The sequence below is a fragment of the Pongo pygmaeus genome, chromosome 13, assembly GCF_028885625.2.
Source record: "Pongo pygmaeus isolate AG05252 chromosome 13, NHGRI_mPonPyg2-v2.0_pri, whole genome shotgun sequence".
In the NCBI taxonomy this organism is placed as follows: Eukaryota; Metazoa; Chordata; class Mammalia; order Primates; family Hominidae; genus Pongo; species Pongo pygmaeus.
In genome coordinates this window covers 119,517,145-119,534,246 of record NC_072386.2, presented here as the reverse complement: position 1 = coordinate 119,534,246, position 17,102 = coordinate 119,517,145, and the positions used below count along the sequence as shown (strand labels likewise).

The 17,102-nt window shown below is 46.1% G+C and overlaps 1 protein-coding gene across 18 annotated transcripts in view; it reads left to right on the top strand.

The window, feature by feature from the left end:
* Positions 1 to 17,102, top strand: part of KYAT1 (kynurenine aminotransferase 1) — a 46,919-nt gene that overhangs the window by 17,448 nt on the left and 12,369 nt on the right. For 7 of the 18 annotated variants that reach the window (XM_063650391.1, XM_063650389.1, XM_054501138.2 and 4 more), the window contains one exon: positions 15,016 to 15,226. The exons of 5 other annotated variants lie outside the window; for them this stretch is intronic. In XM_063650391.1, the coding sequence (XP_063506461.1) occupies positions 15,131 to 15,226 (96 nt within the window). In that variant the 5' untranslated portion in view covers positions 15,016 to 15,130. Of the gene's footprint in view, positions 1 to 3,775; positions 3,884 to 10,112; positions 11,692 to 13,293; positions 17,041 to 17,102 lie in introns of those variants that run through there. 6 more of the 18 variants (XM_063650392.1, XM_054501137.2, XM_063650384.1 and 3 more) reach the window with 5 other exon arrangements.

Here is a 17,102-nt window from a genome sequence, read left to right as displayed (position 1 = left end):
CCTGCAATGGAAGCCGATCCTGGTTTGCAGCCCCAGCCCCAAGGCTGCAAAATTGTTTAAGCATATCCGTGTCCAGCACAGGTGCCACCCAGCTCCTTGACCCCCATGGAGCCAGTGAGCTGGACACACAGAAGGCACCGCCTTTCCTGAGAACTGGCAGTGCCCAGAGAAGGCAAGGGGCCAAGCCTGGGGCAGGGGAGAGAAGAGGGCCACAGCTGGGATCTGTTTCTCCTGAGTTTCTGCCCTGCGCTGGCACCAGGTGTACAATCTGCTATAAGGCCTGCAGGAGCTCAATGTAAGTGTTGTTACTTTAGTATGATAGGAATTTCCTCACCTGTTAATGAGGGTGAGGATAGCACTTGCTTTACAGAGTTGTTGAAAGGATCCAGTGACAAAAGTATTGGGGCAGAGTGAGTCCTAGTAAATTAAAGCTGGTTGTATTGTTAATATTATTCTCGGCCAGGTACAGTGGCTCACATTTGTAATCCCAGCACTGGGAGGCTGCGGCAGGAGGATGCCTTGAGCCCAGGAGTTTGAGACAAGCCTGGGCAACACAGTGAGACCACATCTCTACAAAAAATACAAAAATTAGCTCAATTCACTTGAGATGATGAAGACATGACTTAGGATGTTGTCACTTCGGAAAAAAAGACTGATTTGATGGACACAGAGTCCAATGTGGGGGAGAGTGTCAGAGAGAGAATTGACCTACCAGGCAACTGTGGGTTTTTCACTCAGTGGTCAGAAGGCAATAGAGTGGGGTCCCGGTAGGGTGAAATCCAGCTCCTCCTCTAGTCCTAGAAGAAGTAGCAGGATGTTGGGTCCAGGACAGGAAATGGCTAACCTAAGGGGACCCTTTGGCCCAGGATGTTTCCCATCCCAAGACACCCCTCAGTCCTGGGCCAGTGGATGGTTGGTCTTCATAGAACAGGCAGAGGGCACAGGGTGCCTCCCATGACCAGCCCTGGGCTTGGGCCTGCCCTTGGGCCGCTCATCCCTTTAGCTGAGTGCCCTGAGCTAACGCACCAGACTCCCTCCCTTGAGGTGACACCAAGGAATGTCCCTCCTGGGATGGCGGTAACACTACCCTTTGTTGCTCAAGGCACAGGTACTTAGTTTCAGGGGTCAGAGTACATACTTCAGGCCTCTCCTGGGAACCACTCTCAAATCTAAGGAATGAGAGGATGAGCTCTGGCATCACCTTGTGTATTAGCCCATTCTCCTACTGCTATAAAGAACTGCACAAGACTGGGTCATTTATAAAGGAAAGAGGTTTAATTGACTCACAGTTCCTCATGGCTGGGAGGCCTCAGGAAACTTAAAATCATGGCAGAAGGGGAAGCAAACACGTCCTTCACATGGCAGCAGGAGAGAGAAGTGCTGAGCAAAGGGGGAAAAGCTCTTTATAAAACCATCAGATCTCATGAGAACTCACTCATTATCGCCAGCACAGCAGCATGGGGGTAACTGCCCCCATGATTCAATTACCTCCCACTGGGTCCCTCCCAGGACATGTGGGGATTATGAGAACTGCAATTCAAGATGAGATTTGGGTGGGGACACAGCCCAACCCTATCACCTTGGATTCGATTCCTAGGGCTGTTGTAACAAACGAGCCACACTTCATTGTATTGCGTTTGGCAGATATCGTGGTCTTTACAAATTGAAGCTTTGTGAGAACCTTGCACCAAGCAAGTCTATTGTTCCCATTGTTCCAACAGAATGTGCTCCCTTAGGGTCTGTGTGTAATTCCCACAGTAGTTCAAACTTTATCATTATTATTATATCTGATATGGTGATCTGTGATCAGTGATCTTTGATATTACTATTGTGCTTGTTTTGGGGAACCACAAACCATGCCCATATAAGATGGTAAACTTAATAAATGCATGTGGGCCGGAGGCAGTGGCTCACAACTGTAATCCCAGCACTTTGGGAGGCCAAGGTGGGCAGATCACCTAAGGTCAGGAGTTCGAGACCAGTCTGACCAACATAGTGAAACCCCATCTCTACTAAAAATACAAAAATTAGCCAGGCATGGTGGAATGCGCCTGTAATCCCAGCTACTTAGGCTGAGGCAGGGGAATCGCTTGAACCCAGGAGGCGGAGCTTGCAGTGAGCCGAGATTGCGCAACTGCACTCCACCCTGGGCGACAAAGCAAGACTCCGTTTCAAAAAAAAAAAAAAAAAAGGCTGAACAAACTGAAAAACCAGCAGCTCTTTTTCAGTTCATCAGAAAATTAGGTCACAGGGTAACCTGCTGCCCCCAAACTGGAGAGGCAGAAAAGTAGATACAGAGAATCATGATTTGCCAGAGCAGAAACCTTCCCTGGAATCAGCACCTGGGTGGGAAAACCTGAACTGCAACTGACGAACGTCTGGCAGCGTGGATGTGTGCTGCTGGCTAATGTTAGGTGGCAGCTGGACTGGAGTAAGGAATACCTAGAGAATGGTGAAACATGACTTCTGGGTGTGTCTGTGAGGGTGTTTCCAGAAGAGATTGGCGTGGGAGTCAGTGGACTGAGTGAGGAAGATCTGCTCTCAGTGTGGGTGGCACCATGCAATTGGTTCACGGCTTGAATAAAAACAAAAGAGGAGAAAAGATTTTCCTCTTTCTGTCTCTGTCTCTCCTGGAGCTGGAAGATTCTCCTTCTCCTGCCCTTTGGATATTAAAATTCTAGGCTCTTCAGCCTTGGACTGAGAATTACCCCAGTGGCGTCCCTGGTTCTGAGGCTTGCAGACTTGGACTGAGCCATGCTACTGGCACCTCTTGCAAATAGTCTGTCAGGGGACTTCTCAGCCTCCATTAATTGCGTGAGTCAATTTCCCTATAAATCCCCTCTCATGCACTTTGGGAGGCCGAGGCGGGTGGGTCACAAGGTCAGGAGATTGAGACCATCCTGGTTAACACGGTGAAACCCCGTCTCTACTAAAAATACAAAAAATTAGCTGGGTGTGATGGCAGGCGCCTGTAGTCCCAGCTACTCAGGAGGCTGAGGCAGGAGAATGGTGTGAACCCGGGAGGCAGAGCTTGCAGTGAGCCAAGATCGTGCCACTGCACTCCAGCCTGGGCAACAGAGCGAGATTCCGTCTCAAAAAAAAAAAAAAAATGGCTGGGCAAGGTGGCTCACCAGCACGATCTCGGCTCACTGCAACCTCCACCTCCTGGGTTCAAGCAATTCTCCTGTCTCAGCTTCCTGAGTATCCGGGATTACAGTCATGCGCCACCACACTCAGCTAATTTTTGTATTTTTAGCAGAGATGGTGTTTCACCATGTTGGCCAGGCTGGTCTCAAACTCCTGACCTCAGGTGATCCACCCACCTCAGCCTCCCAAAGTGCTGGGATTACAGGCACAAGCCACCGCGCCCAGCTGAGAGTAACTTTTTTTTTTTTTTTTTTGAGACGGAGTCTCCCTCTGTTGCCCAGGCTGGAGTGCAGTGGCACGATCTCAGCTCACTGCAGGTTCTGCCTCCCGGGTTCACGCCATTCTCCCGCCTCAGCCTCCCGAGTAGCTGGGACTACAGGCGCCCACCACCACGCCTGTCTAATTTTTTGTATTTTTAGTAGAGACAGGGTTTCGCCGTGTTAGCCAGGATGGTCTCGATCTCCTGACCTCGTGATCCGCCCGCCTCGGCTTCCCAAAGTGCTGCGATTACAGGCGTGAGTCACTGTGCCTGGCCAAGAGTAACTATTTTTAAGTATGCCAGAGCATTCCTCCAAAATATTCTTTTTCTTTCTTTTCTTTTCTTTTCTTTTTTTTTTTTTTTTTTGAGATGGAGTCTCGTTCTGTCACCCAGGCTGGAGTGCAACGCACAATCTCAGCTCACTGCAGCCTCCAAGCGATTCCCTTGCCTCAACCTCCCGAGTAGCTGGGATTACAGGTATGAGCCACCATGTCTGGCTAATTTTTGTGTTGTTAGTACAGACAGGATTTCACCGTGTTGGCCAGTCTGGTCTCAAACTCCTGACCTCAAGTAATCTGCCCACCTCAGCCTCCCAAAGTGCTGGAATTACAAGCGTGAGGCACTGGGCCTGGCCTAAAACATTCTTTTTCTTTTTTTGTTTTTTGAGATGGAGTTTCACTTTTGTTGCCCAGGCTGGAGTGCAATGGTGCAGTGGCTCACTGCAACCTCCGATTCCCGGGTTCAAGTGATTCTCCTGTCTCAGCCTTCCAAGTAACTGGGATTACAGGTGCATGCCATCACAGCTGGCTAATTTTTGTAGTTTTAGTAGAGATGGGGTTTCATCATATTGGTCATGCTGGTCTCAGACTCCTGACCTCAGGTGATCTGCCCGCCTTGGCCTCGCAAAGTGCTGGGATTACAGGTGTGAGCCACCATGCCCGGCCTTTTTTTTTTTTTTTTTTTTTTTTTTTGATACATGGTCTCACTCTGTTGCCCAGGCTGGAGTGCAGTGGAGCAATTTTGACTCATTGCAACCTCTGCCTCCTGAGCTCAAGCGATTCTCATGCCTCAGCCTCCTAAGTAGCTGGGACTACAGGTGCGTGCGACCTCGCCCAGCTAATTTTTGTATTTTTGGTAGAGACGGGGTTTTGTCGTGTTGGCCAGGCTGGTCTCAAACTCCTGACCTCAGGTGACCCGCCCACCTCGGCCTCCCAAAGTGCTGGGATTACAGGCGTGAGCCACTGCACCTGGCCTTGGCCGTTTGTATATCTTTTTTGGAAACATTCAGATTTATGATTTGCAGATATTTCCTTCCATTCCATGGGCTGTCTTTTCATTTTCTTAATGGGTATCCTTGAAGCACAAAAGTTCTTAATTTTGATGAGGTCCACTTATTTTTACTTTTGTTGTGTATGCTTTGGATGTTATGTCTGAGAACCCCAAGGTCACAGAGATTTACTCCTATGTTTTCTTCTAGTTTTATTGTTTTAGTTCATACATTTAGTGTTTTGTTTTTTTTTTGAGACGGAGTCTCACTCTGTTGCCCAGACTGGAGTGCAGTGGCATGATCTCTGCTCACTGCAAGCTCCGCCTCCCGGGTTCACACCATTCTCCTGCCTCAGCCTCCAGAGCAGCTGGGACTACAGGCACCCACAACCACGCCCAGCTAGTTTTTTGTATTTTTAGTAGAGACGGGGTTTCACTGTGTTAGCCAGGATGGTCTCGATCTCCTGACCTTATGATCCACCCTCCTCGGCATCGCAAAGTGCTGGGATTACAGGCGCGAGCCACCGCCCCCAGCCCATACATTTAGTTATGTGATTCACTTTGACTTAATTTTTGTGTATGGGGCAGGGCACATGGCTCACGCATGTAATTTCAGCACTTTGGGAAGCTGAGTGAAGGGGTGGCCTGTCCCTCCACACCTGTGGGTATCTTGTCAGGTGGAACGAGAGACTGAGAAAAGAAGACAGACACAGAGAGACAAAGTATAGAGACAATAGTGGGCCCAGGAGACCGGCACTCAGCATATCAAGGACCTGCACCGGCATCGGTTTCTGAGTTTCCTCACTTTTTATTTATTATTATTTTTATTATCTCAGCAAGAGGAATGCGGTAGGAGAGCAGGGTGATAATAAGGAGAAGGTCAGCAAAAAAACGTGCGCAAAAGAATCTATGTCATAATTAAGTTCAAGGGGAGGTACTATTCCTGGATGTGCACGTAGGCCGGATTTATGTTTCTCTCCGCCCAAACATCTCAGTGGAGTAAAGAATAACAAGGCAGCATTGCTGCCAACGTGTCTCGCCTCCCACCATAGGGCGGTTTTTCTCCTATCTCAGAATCGAACAAATGTATAATCGGGTTTTATACCGAGACATTCAGTTCCCAGGAGCAGGCAGGAGACAGTGGCCTTCATCTATCTCAACTTCAAGAGGCTTTCCTCTTTTACTAATCCACCTCAGCACAGACCCTTTATGGGTGTCGGGCTGGGGGACGGTCAGGTCTTTTTCATCCCATGAGGCCATATTTCAGACTATCACATGGGGAGAAACCTTGGACAATACCCAGCTTTCCAAGGCAGAGGTCCCTGCGGCTTTTCGCAGTACATTGTGCCCCTGGTTTATTGAGACTAGAGAATGGCAATGACTTTTACCAGGCATACTGCTTGTAAACATTTTGTTAACAAGGCATATCCTGCGCAGCCCTAGATCCCTTAAACCTTGATTCCAGACAACACATGTTTTTGTGAGCTCAAAGTTGGGGCAAAGTGGCTGGGGCAAAGTTACAAATTAACAACATCTCAGCAAAGCAATTGTTCAAGGTACAGGTCAAAATGGAATTTCTTATGTCTTCCCTTTCTACATAGACACAGTAACAGTCTGATCTGTCTTTCTTTTCCCTACATATCCCCCTTTTCTTTTTGACAAAACCGCCATCATCATCATGGCCCATTTTCACTGGTCGCTGTCTTTCCGGAGCTGCTGGATACACCTGTAGACCAGCAACAGAGAACAGACATACAAGGATTAATACAAAATTTGCAATAGTGGAACTTCCAATGGTTTTAACCCAAGTGACGGGGTTAAGATTTGTGAGGCCATCAGCAGCTTTCACCATTGCCTCAGTTTCTGGCACCAGATTGAACTGGGCTTTCGATGCCTCAAAAATTTGTTCTTTTAATTTTAAAATATCTAAAGTAAAGTTATCTTCTCTTCCTTGTAGATGGTGTCTAACCATGTCCCAGTGATGTTCAGATTCGTTATAGGCTCGAGGTGTAATACAAAAATCTTATGTATTCCAGTCACACTGTAACTGAAAAAGATATTCTACGCTCATGAGCCTATCTCTCATTCAAATGACAGTTTGTCTACGATCATTAATTTGGTTTGCCAATTTTTGGTCTATTTGAGTCTGAGAATTCCACAATTTTGAGGAGTTCTTTTGCCAATTATTTACATATTTTGTAGTTTGAACAGAGGAGTGTAAAGCAATTGCAGCAGCCGCAGCAGTAGCTGTGACTGCAATAAGACCCATAATCACTGCAATTAAAGTAAAAATGAATCTTTTGAATCTAGTTAGAACTCCTTTTAATACTTCTGTTAAAATATGGATGGATGGGGAAGCCTCCCACATTCGGTCCATGGACACAGGGATCCACACACCCTCTCTTGCCCTCTCTAGCAGAATATGGTGCTGCCAATCAAAAGTTGAATCAATGCAAGTAAACAATCTACAATTTTCACAGGTTATAGTTTGGGAATCTGGTTTAATAACTATGTTTCCTACAACTAGCATATAAGGGCGTTTTACACAACTTTGCAAAGGAATTGTCAGATTGGAATTTAGGTTAATAGTATAATGTGGCTTATGATTTCTTGTTCCGATAACTTGATTTCCAGACCAAATTCTAATGTGGTGTGAGGCCACAGTAAGCTTTCATAATGCTGGATGTTCAGGACCAGTAACAGTACTAACTAACTCTGGCTGAGGTGATGAAATTCCCTTTTCACGCCATTTCCATGGATAGGGTGATTTTAATCTTCTATAAACCTGGTCTAGCCTTTCAGTTAAATCACTATCATAGGCCGGATTAGTGGGCCAGACAGGTGGGGTCTGTGAACATGAGTGAGTCTGGCCCGTACAATCATAATATAATTGGCCTCAAGGGGCCCAGTCCATAATAGTTCCAAATTTATTGTTTTGTAATACCACCACATATCAGCCACATATTTTTCCCAAACTAAGACTTCTGGGTCTTTTGCTTCTTTGGGAATTTCCTTGAGGCAGGGTTTCCCCTTAGGCCTAAATTTTAATGATCTTTAATAAGAAGAGTCCTATAAATTATTCATTTGTGACCCGAGTGACATTCCACTTACCATATGATAAGTAAATTTATTGGTGGCACTGACAGTAGGTACTTCTACCAACCAATTTTGGGTTGTAGGCATTAAGCATCCTGGTGCTTTCCCCAGGCAAATAGGAGGATAATGATACCCAATGGAAATGTTTATCATCATTCCTTCTTCTTCAGGTTGGGCAGGGCCACGGTCATCTGTGGGGCCTGGTACCCATGCACTGTTATTAACATATACTTCAATAGAATATTATCCATCCAAGTGACTGCCCGAATTAAGGGTGGCAAAGGCACATAGGCCCAGTAAGTATAATTAGCTGCAGCTGCTCCTGCAGACATAGTGAGACTTACCACCGTTGATACAATCATTAAAGCTGCAAGCAGCATATTCTGTGGAGTTTGTGTTACCCTTGTGTACTTTAGGCTTTTTTCAGCTAACTGTGTCAGCTTCTTTAGCTGGGCCCAGGTCGGCGGCTTCTCTATTTTTTATGTTTTATTTTTATTGTCTTTTTACCAAATCAGTTTTTCCTCATGTGGGCTGTTCTTTTTACCAGTAAAATGTTGTTCTGCAGAAGTAGTGGTCTGATTTCTATAAATGTTTAAAAAATTTAAAGTATAGAGTGCTAGATTAAGTTGCATCTGGGGAGTGTTATATTCCTTACTGTCCTTTTCCTTTTTTTGTTTAACCAATTGAGCTTTGAGTGTTCTATTACTTCTTTCAATTATGGCCTGTCCTTGGGAATTATAAGGGATTCCTGTTGTATGTGTAATTTTCCACTGATTTAAGAATTTTTGAAATGCTTTACTACAGTATCCTGGCCCATTATCTGTTTTAATTTTTTATGGAACTCCCATGACAGCAAAACAAGATAATAAATGTCTTTTAACATGGGAAGTATTTTCTCCTGTCTGGCAGGTTGCCCATATGAAATGTGAATAAGTATCAACTGTCACATGGACAAATGACAATTTTCCAAATGAAGGTACATGTGTGACATCCATTTGCCATAATGCATTAGGACGTAAACCTCTGGGATTAACTTCTGCCTCCTGAGTGGGCAGGTGTAGGACTTGACACTGAGTACAATGTTGTACAACATTTTTTGCCTGTTTTCGTATGATATCAAATTTATTTTTTAGTCCTGATGCATTTACATGAGTCAAGGCATGAAGTTTTTGTGCTTTTATGAATGCAGATGATACTAGCAAGTCAGCTTGTTCATTTGCATTAGTTAAAGGCCCTGGCAAATTAGTATGTGTTTGAATATGAGTAATATAAAGTGGGAAATTTCTTTTTCTTACAGTTTGTTGTAACGAATTAAACAGCTGATTTAACTGATCATCCATACTATATTTGATTAGGGCTGTCTCAACATCCTTTGTAGCCTGTACTACATATGCAGAATCTGAAACAATGTTAATAGGCTGATTAAAATCTTGTAACACTGAAATGACAGCAACCAACTCTGCTCTTTGAGCTGAGTGATATTGAGTTTCAATGACTTGTTCTTTTGGCCTAGTGTAAGCCACTTTTCCATTGCTGGAACCATCAGTAAACACCATCAGAGCATTTTCTAAAGGTTCATGTCTGGTAATTTTAGGTAAAATCCAAGTAATCAATTTTAAGAACTGGAAGACTTTTGTTTTTGGGTAATGATTGTCAATAATTCCCACAAAATCAGCAAGACCAATCTGCCACGCAGCAGAATTGATAAAAGCTTGTCTAACCTGTTCCTTGTTTAAAGGAACAATGATTTTATCTGGGTCACTTCCACACAATTTTACTATTTGTAGTCTTGCCTGACCAATTAATGTAGCCATTTGATCTAAGTACAAGGTAAAAGTCTTAGTTGTACCGTGAGGAAGGAATGACCACTCTGCAAGATCAGTATTTTGAACAATAATGCCTGCTGGAAAATGTGCAGTAGCAAAAATCAAAAGTTGGAATGGGGCTAAATGATCTATACTATTTACTTGTGCTGACCGAATTTTTTCTTCAACTAATTCAATTTCTTTAGTTGCCTCTGGAGTTAATGGTTTTTTACTGTTTAAGTCTGGATCCCCTCTCAAGATAGAAAACAAATTTGACATGGCATAAGTAGGGATGCCTAGAGTTGGCTGAATCCAATTAATATCTCTTAGCAATTTTTGAAAGTCATTTAATGTTTTTAATGTGTCTTTTCTTATTTTTATTTTTTGTGGTTTAATTTTCCTTTCCTCTACCTGCATTCCCAAGTAATGGAAAGGAGTAGAGGTCTGAATCTTATCAGATGCTATTGTCAGTCCCACGTTTGCAACATCTGTCTGCAGAAATGTGTAACAGTCAATTAATTTGTCTCTTGTTTCTACAGCACACAAAATATCATCAACATAATGAATGATATAACAGTCTGAAAACTTGTCTCTAACTGGTTGAAGAACTTGAGCTACAAAAGTCTGACAAATAGTTGGATTATTAAGTATTCCCTGAGGCAACACTTTCCACTGAAACCTGGTGGCTGGTCTTTATTATTTACGGCTGGTATAGTAAAAGCAAATTTTTCAAAATCCTGTTTTGCCAGAGGAATGGTAAAAAAGCAGTCCTTCAGATCAATTATAAGTAAAGGCCAGTCTTTGGGGATCATGGCCAGAGAGGGCATCCCGGGTTGGAGAGCCCCCATGGGTTGTATTATGGCATTAACAGCTCTTAAGTCAGTCAGCATGCGCCATCTGCCTGATTTTTTCTGAATTACAAACACAGGAGAATTCTAAAGAGAGAAAGTGGGTGAAACATGTCCTTTTTTAAATAGCTTTTTAACTATTTTATGTAGCGCCCCCAACTTTTCCTTAGAGAGCGGCCACTGTTTGACCCATACAGGACACTGCAGGGTGAGTCTGAATTGCTACTTCACTGTAGTGAACTGTAGGTTGGGCAATAATGAGTGCCGCGAGCCAAGTCGCAGTGAGCCTAGTTTCAGGCTGCCTCCCCCAGCACTCACTCGGCTGAGGAGGAGGTGGCCATCGTGGTTTTAGCCCCAATGGCCCCGATGATTCTGGACTTTTTCCTTTTAATTTTAATGTTTTGGGATATATTACGTCCTGTAATTGATTGTAGTCAACATTTTGTGTTGACTGAGCCATTACCGGCTCTGCTACATATTTACAATGTGAACTTTCCATTTCTTTCTTGAACTCTGTCTCTGCCTCTTCTTCACAATCTATTACACAGCTTTCAGGGGCATCAGAAACTGAAATGCTATCTTCTTCTATTTGAAATGGTCCTAAAGTTGCTTTAATAATGGCCCAATCATTCCATACTGTAAGTGGGATGATTTTACCTTCCCTACTTGCTTGTTTTAATTCTTTGCCAATTTTTTCCCAATCTTTTAAATCTAAAGTTCCCTATTCTGGAAACCATGGGCAGAATTGTTCTATTGTTTGAAATAGCGTAATTAGATTTTCTGTAGAAGCTTTAACTCCCCCTCTTCTTAAGAGAATTTTAATGAAGCTGAGATAAGAGGCATATTTACTTTCAGTTTGCCCCATTGTTACCCTGGATTCCTCCGAGCGCACAAGCTTACTGCAAGGCTGACCGTGGATGTACTCGGGAATCTCTCGTCGGCTGTCCTCAATACTCATGTTCTTAGTGTAACTTCACCCTGAAGAAAGGCCCCACGTTGGGCGCCAGATGAAGGGGGGGCCTGCCCCTCCACACCTGTGGGATATCTCGTCAGGTGGGACAAGAGACTGAGAAAAGAAGACAGACACAGAGACAAAGTGTAGAGAAACAACAGTGGGCCCAAGAGACCGGCACTCAGCATATCAAGGACTTGCACCGGCATCGGTTTCTGAGTTTCCTCACTTTTTATTTATTATTATTTTTGTTATCTCAGCAAGAGGAATGCGGTAGGAGAGCAGGGTGATAATAAGGAGAAGTTCAGCAAAAAACATGTGAGCAAAAGAATCTATGTCATAATTAAGTTCAAGGGGAGGTACTATGCCTGCATGTGCACATAGGCTGGATTTATGTTTCTCTCCACCCAAACATCTCAGAGGAGTAAAGAATAACAAGGCAGCATTGCTGCCAACGTGTCTCGCCTCCCACCATAGGGCGGTTTTTCTCCTATCTCAGAACTGAACAAATGTATAATCGGGTTTTATACCAAGATATTCAGTTCCTAGGGTCAGGCAGGAGACAGTGGCCTTCCTCTATCTCAGCTTCATGAGGCTTTTCTCTTTTACTAATCCACCTCAGCACAGACCCTTTACGGGTGTTGGGCTGGGGAACAGTCAGGTCTTTCTCATCCCACGAGGCCATATTTCAGACTATCACATGGGGAGAAACCTTGGACAATACCCAGCTTTCCAAGGCAGAGGTCCCTGCGGCTTTTCGCAGTACATTGCGCCCCTGGTTTATTGAGACTAGAGAATGGCAATGACTTTTACCAAGCATACTGCTTGTAAACATTTTGTTAACAAGGCATATCCTGCGCAGCCCTAGATCCCTTAAACCTTGATTCCAGACAACACATGTTTTTGTGAGCTCAAAGTTGGGGCAAAGTGGCTGGGGCAAAGTTACAAATTAACAACAACTCAGCAAAGCAATTGTTCAAGGTACAGGTCAAAATGGAATTTCTTATGTCTTCCCTTTCTACATAGACACAATAACAGTCTGATCTCTCTTTCTTTTCCCTACACTGAGGAAGGAGGATCCCTTGAAGTCAGGGGTTCAAGAACAGCCTGGGCTGGCCAGGCACGGTGGCTCATGCCTGCAATCCTAGCACTGTGGGAGGCCGTCATGAGCAGAACAACTTCAGGCCAGGAATTCAAGACCAGCCTGGCCAGTATAGCAAAACCCCATCTCTAATTAAAATACAAAAATTAGCCAGGCATGGTGGCACACACTTATAATCCCAGCTACTCAGGAGGCTGAGGCAGGAGAACCACTTGAACCCAGGAAGTCAAGGCTGCAGTAAGCTGAGAAGGCACCAGTGCACTCCAGCCTGGGTAACAACGTGAGACCCTATCTCAAAAAAAAAAAAAAAAAAGAAAGAAAATAAAAAATTCATATGTGTGTATTCCGTGAGATAGAGGTCCAAATTCATTCTTTTCTTTTTTCTTTTCTTTTCTTTTCTTTCTTTTTTTTTGAGCCAGAGTCTTGCTTTGTCTCCCAGGCTAGAGTGCAGTGGCGTGATCTCGGCTCACTGCAACCTCCATTTCCCAAGTTGAAGCAATTCCCTGCCTCAGCCTCCTGAGTAGCTGGGATTACAGGTGCCAACCACCATGCCTGGCTAATTTTTTGTATTTTTAGTAGAGACAGGGTTTCACCATCTTGGCCAGGCTGGTCTTGAGCTCCTAATCTCGTGATCAGCCTGCCTCGGCCTCCCAACGTGCTGGGATTACAGGCATGAGCTGCCATGCCTGGCCCCAAATTCATTCATTTACATGTGGATATTTAGTTCTCCCAGCACCATTTGTTCATTTGTTGAAAAGATTATTTCCCACCCCCCACCCCCGCTTTTTTTTTGAGCCGGTGTCTTGCTCTGTCACCCAGGCTGGAGTGCAGTGGCGTGATCTCAGCTCACTGCAACCTCTGCCTCCTGGGTTCCAGCGATTCTCCTGCCTCAGCCTCCCGGGTAGCTGGGACTACAGGCATGTGCCACCATGCCCTGCTAATTCTGTATTTTTCGTAGAAATGAGGTTTCACCATGTTGGCCAGGCTGGTATCGAACTCCTGACCTCAGGTGATCTGTCCACCTCAGCCTCCCAAAGTGCTGGAATTATAGGCATAAGCCACCACGCCTGGCCTCCCCACCTTTTTTTTTTTTGAGACGGAGTCTCATTTTGTCGCTTAGGCTGGAGTACAGTGGCATGATCTTGGCTCACTGCAAACTCTGCCTCCCAGGTTCAAGCAATTCTTCTGCCTCAGCCTCACAAGTAGCTGGGACTACAGTCATGTACCACCACGCCCAGCTAATTTTTGTATTTTTATTAGAGATGGGGTTTCACTGGTCTCAAACTCCTGACTTCAAATGATCCTCCCACCTTGGCCTCCCAAAGTGTTCGTGTTACAGGCATGAGCCACACCCAGCCTCCCAATTTTTTTTTTTTTTTTGAGACAGAGTCTCGCTCTGTCGCCCAGGCTGGAGTGCAGTGAGTGGCGCGATCTTGGCTCACTGCATCCTCCACCTCCCGAGTTCAAGTGATTCTTCTGCCTCAGCCTCCCAGTAACTGGGATTACAGGTGCACACCACCATGCCTGGCTAATTTTTGTATTTTTAGTAGAGACAAGGTTTTAGCATGTTGGCCAGGCTGGTCACAAACTTCTGATCTGAAGTGATCCACTCGCCTCAGCCTCCCACAGTGCTGGGATTACAGGCATGAGCCACCATGCCTGGCCCCCATTTGAGTTTCTTAGCATCTTATCAAATAGCAATTGTGACAGTTTATTTCTGGACTGTCAGTTCTATTCAATTGACTTATATATCTATCTTTAAGCCAGTATCACACTTTCTTGGTTCCTGTATGTTTGCATTAAGCTTCCAAATTGTGCAGTGTGATTTCTTCAATTTTTTTCTTCTTTTTCAGGCATTTACTTTTTTTTTTTTTTTTTGAGACATATCTCCCTCTGTCGCCCAGGCTGGAGTGCAGTGGTGGGATCATGGCTCACTGTAGCCTTGACCTCTCCAGGATCAAGTGATTCTCCCACTTTAGCTTCCCCAGTAGCTGGGACTACAGGTGTGCACCATCACGCCTGGTCAATTTTTGTATTTTTGTAGAGACAGTGTTTCAGTATGTTGCCCAGGCTGGTCTCAAACTCCTGGGCTCAAGAGATCCTCCTGCTTTGGCCTCCCAAAGTGCTGAGTTTACAGGTGTGAGACACATTGCCCTGCTTGAATTTGTTGATTGCATCTCCATGGTGTTATTTAACATGTTCTTCTGTCATGTTATTTTATTTTAGTCATTCAACAGTGTGATCTAATTTAGGGCCACTTTTACAGCAGGAATAATTTACAGGTGGTGTGTGTGTTTCCAGAGTCAGAACATGTTTGGTTTATGCTCTTGGTGATATTCAGGGCTATCAGTGATCCTCTCCTGGATCATTTTTTAATTAGAAGTGATTTGTGTTTTGAAAGGGTCACTTGGGTTGCTGGGGGGTGTATTATATATGAGTAACAGGGTTCTTATAAGGACGGAGTCGGATAATCGTGCAACAGAGCACTTGGTGCTATTCCTGGCACTCAATGACTGTATTGTTGTTGTTGTTATTGTTAGAGCTGTGTGTGGGGGACCCAAGTCCTGAGCTCGGAGGCATTTTCTGGCCAGGGCTGTTTCCTCCCTTCTCCCCTGCCTCTGGAAAAGTCTGCAGTGCCCCAGGGCTCTGGGAGGCATGTTCAGGACTGCAGCAGCCATCTCTGTGCACCTGGTGGGGCCCCTTCGGGGAAGGAAGGCTGGAACCCCACTCACTCGGTTCTTGCACCAGACTGTAAGTGCCCTAACCCCAATACTCTGCCACCTGCATGGCCTGGGGCTTCTGGGGTCTGGCTCGTTCCTGGCTTCAAAGCTGTGCATGAGCCTTCTCTTTCAGGGAGCACTCTTTAACTGCAGCCTGTATGTGGGTTTCTCCGTTGCCCCTGCTTCTGTAGTCTAGAACTTGTAGCTCTGCATCTGAATAGTCGGCTTGGGCGCTGTAGGGTGCTGCTTCCCATGATCCCCTGTGCCCATCCCAGAACCCAGTACATGGTAGGGGCTCAATAAATGTCAACTGAGCCAGGCGCGGTGGGGTTCCCGGACCATGGAAGACCTGGCACTTACTCAAATGGTCCCCAAGGCCCCTCCAGGACAGGGGGGCCTGGTGTTGAGATTACTGTGGCTGCCACCCTGACCAGGTCCTTGCCAGCTTCTCCTCTGACCTTGGGCAGGTACCTGAGCCTCTTTGAGCCTCAGTGTCCTCATCTGTTAGATGGAGACTATTGTGGCACCTCTAGTGAGAGTGCAGTGGGAACTGAGCGAGGTGGAACTGAGCAAAATCCTGAGCCAGGGTTCACTATTGGCCACAGCAGGCGGCTGAGAAGAATGTTGGATCCCCGGCTCCATGGCCCACCAGCCATCTGGGACTGGCAAACCCACAGGAACGGAAGGTTCCTCAGGGACCACAAAGCCCATGCGAGGTCCCTGCTGCTGAAGGGATTCTGAGGACGGGAGGAGCCAAATTACCTATCCAGGGTCACCCAGCCAAGGCGGGTTAGGACCTGAGTTTGGTGGCTCTCAGGTCTGGCCAGTCAGTTTCTTTTTTTTTTTTTTTTGGTGGAGTCCTGCTCTGTTGGGTCAGGCTGGAGTGCAGTGGCACGATCTTGGCCCACTGCAATCTCCACCTCCCAGGTTCAAGTGATTCTCAGGCCTCAGCCTCCTGAGTAGCTGAGATTACAGGCATGTGTCACGATGCCCAGATAAGTTTGTTGTTTTTTTTTTCCCCCAGACTGAGTTTCGCTCTAATGCTCAGGCTGGAGTGCAGTGGTGTGCTCTCGCCTCACTGCAATGTCTGCCTCCCAGGTTCAAGCGATTCTTGTGCCTCAGCCTCCTGAGTAGCCGGGATAACAGGTGCGTGCTACCACGCCCAGCTAATTTTTGTATTTTTAGTAGAGATGGGGGTTTCACCATGTTGGCCAGGCTGGTCTCGAACTCCTGACCTCAGGTGATCTGCCCGCCTCAGCCTCCCAAAGTGCTGGGATTACAGGCATGAGCCACTGTGCCTAGCCCCTGGCCAGTTTCTGCACACCAGTGGCTGAGGAGGGAGCTGGCCTGGGAGGAACACCGGGAGGGGAGGGGCGAGCCAGGAGCCAGGACCCTGGGACCCTCTGAGGAGTGGATTAGTGCCTCCCTCAGAGTTAGGACATGGCCTTGGGTCCAACAGGCCTAAGTCTGAGTGTGTGTGTTGTGTGGCCTTAAACACATCACTCCCTCTCCTGCACCCTCCAGCCTCTGTTTTCCACCTTCTGTTTTCTCATTGATAAGATAGGCCTGACCAGGTCATTCAGGGAATGAAATGGAAGGCTTAGCAAGACCTCTGTAAGTGGAGGCTGCTGCTGTCACTGTTGCCATTATCCTCCCTCTCTGCTCCACCCACCTCCTGCTCCTCTTCTTTAACCCTCAGCCCTTCCTGAGTCAAACTTTAACCTGGCCAAGTCAGGGCTCTGTCTCAGGACACATGGAGCCAGGGCTGGAAGTCTCCACTGGGCAGGCGCCAGGCAGCCCCTGCAGGTTGGGGAGGTGGAGGCTGCTGGAGTCAAGAGGAGCCAGGTGAGGGTGTTGGAGCATAACAGGCTTGGGAGGCAGGCAGAAACCTGCCCTTCTGCAAACTC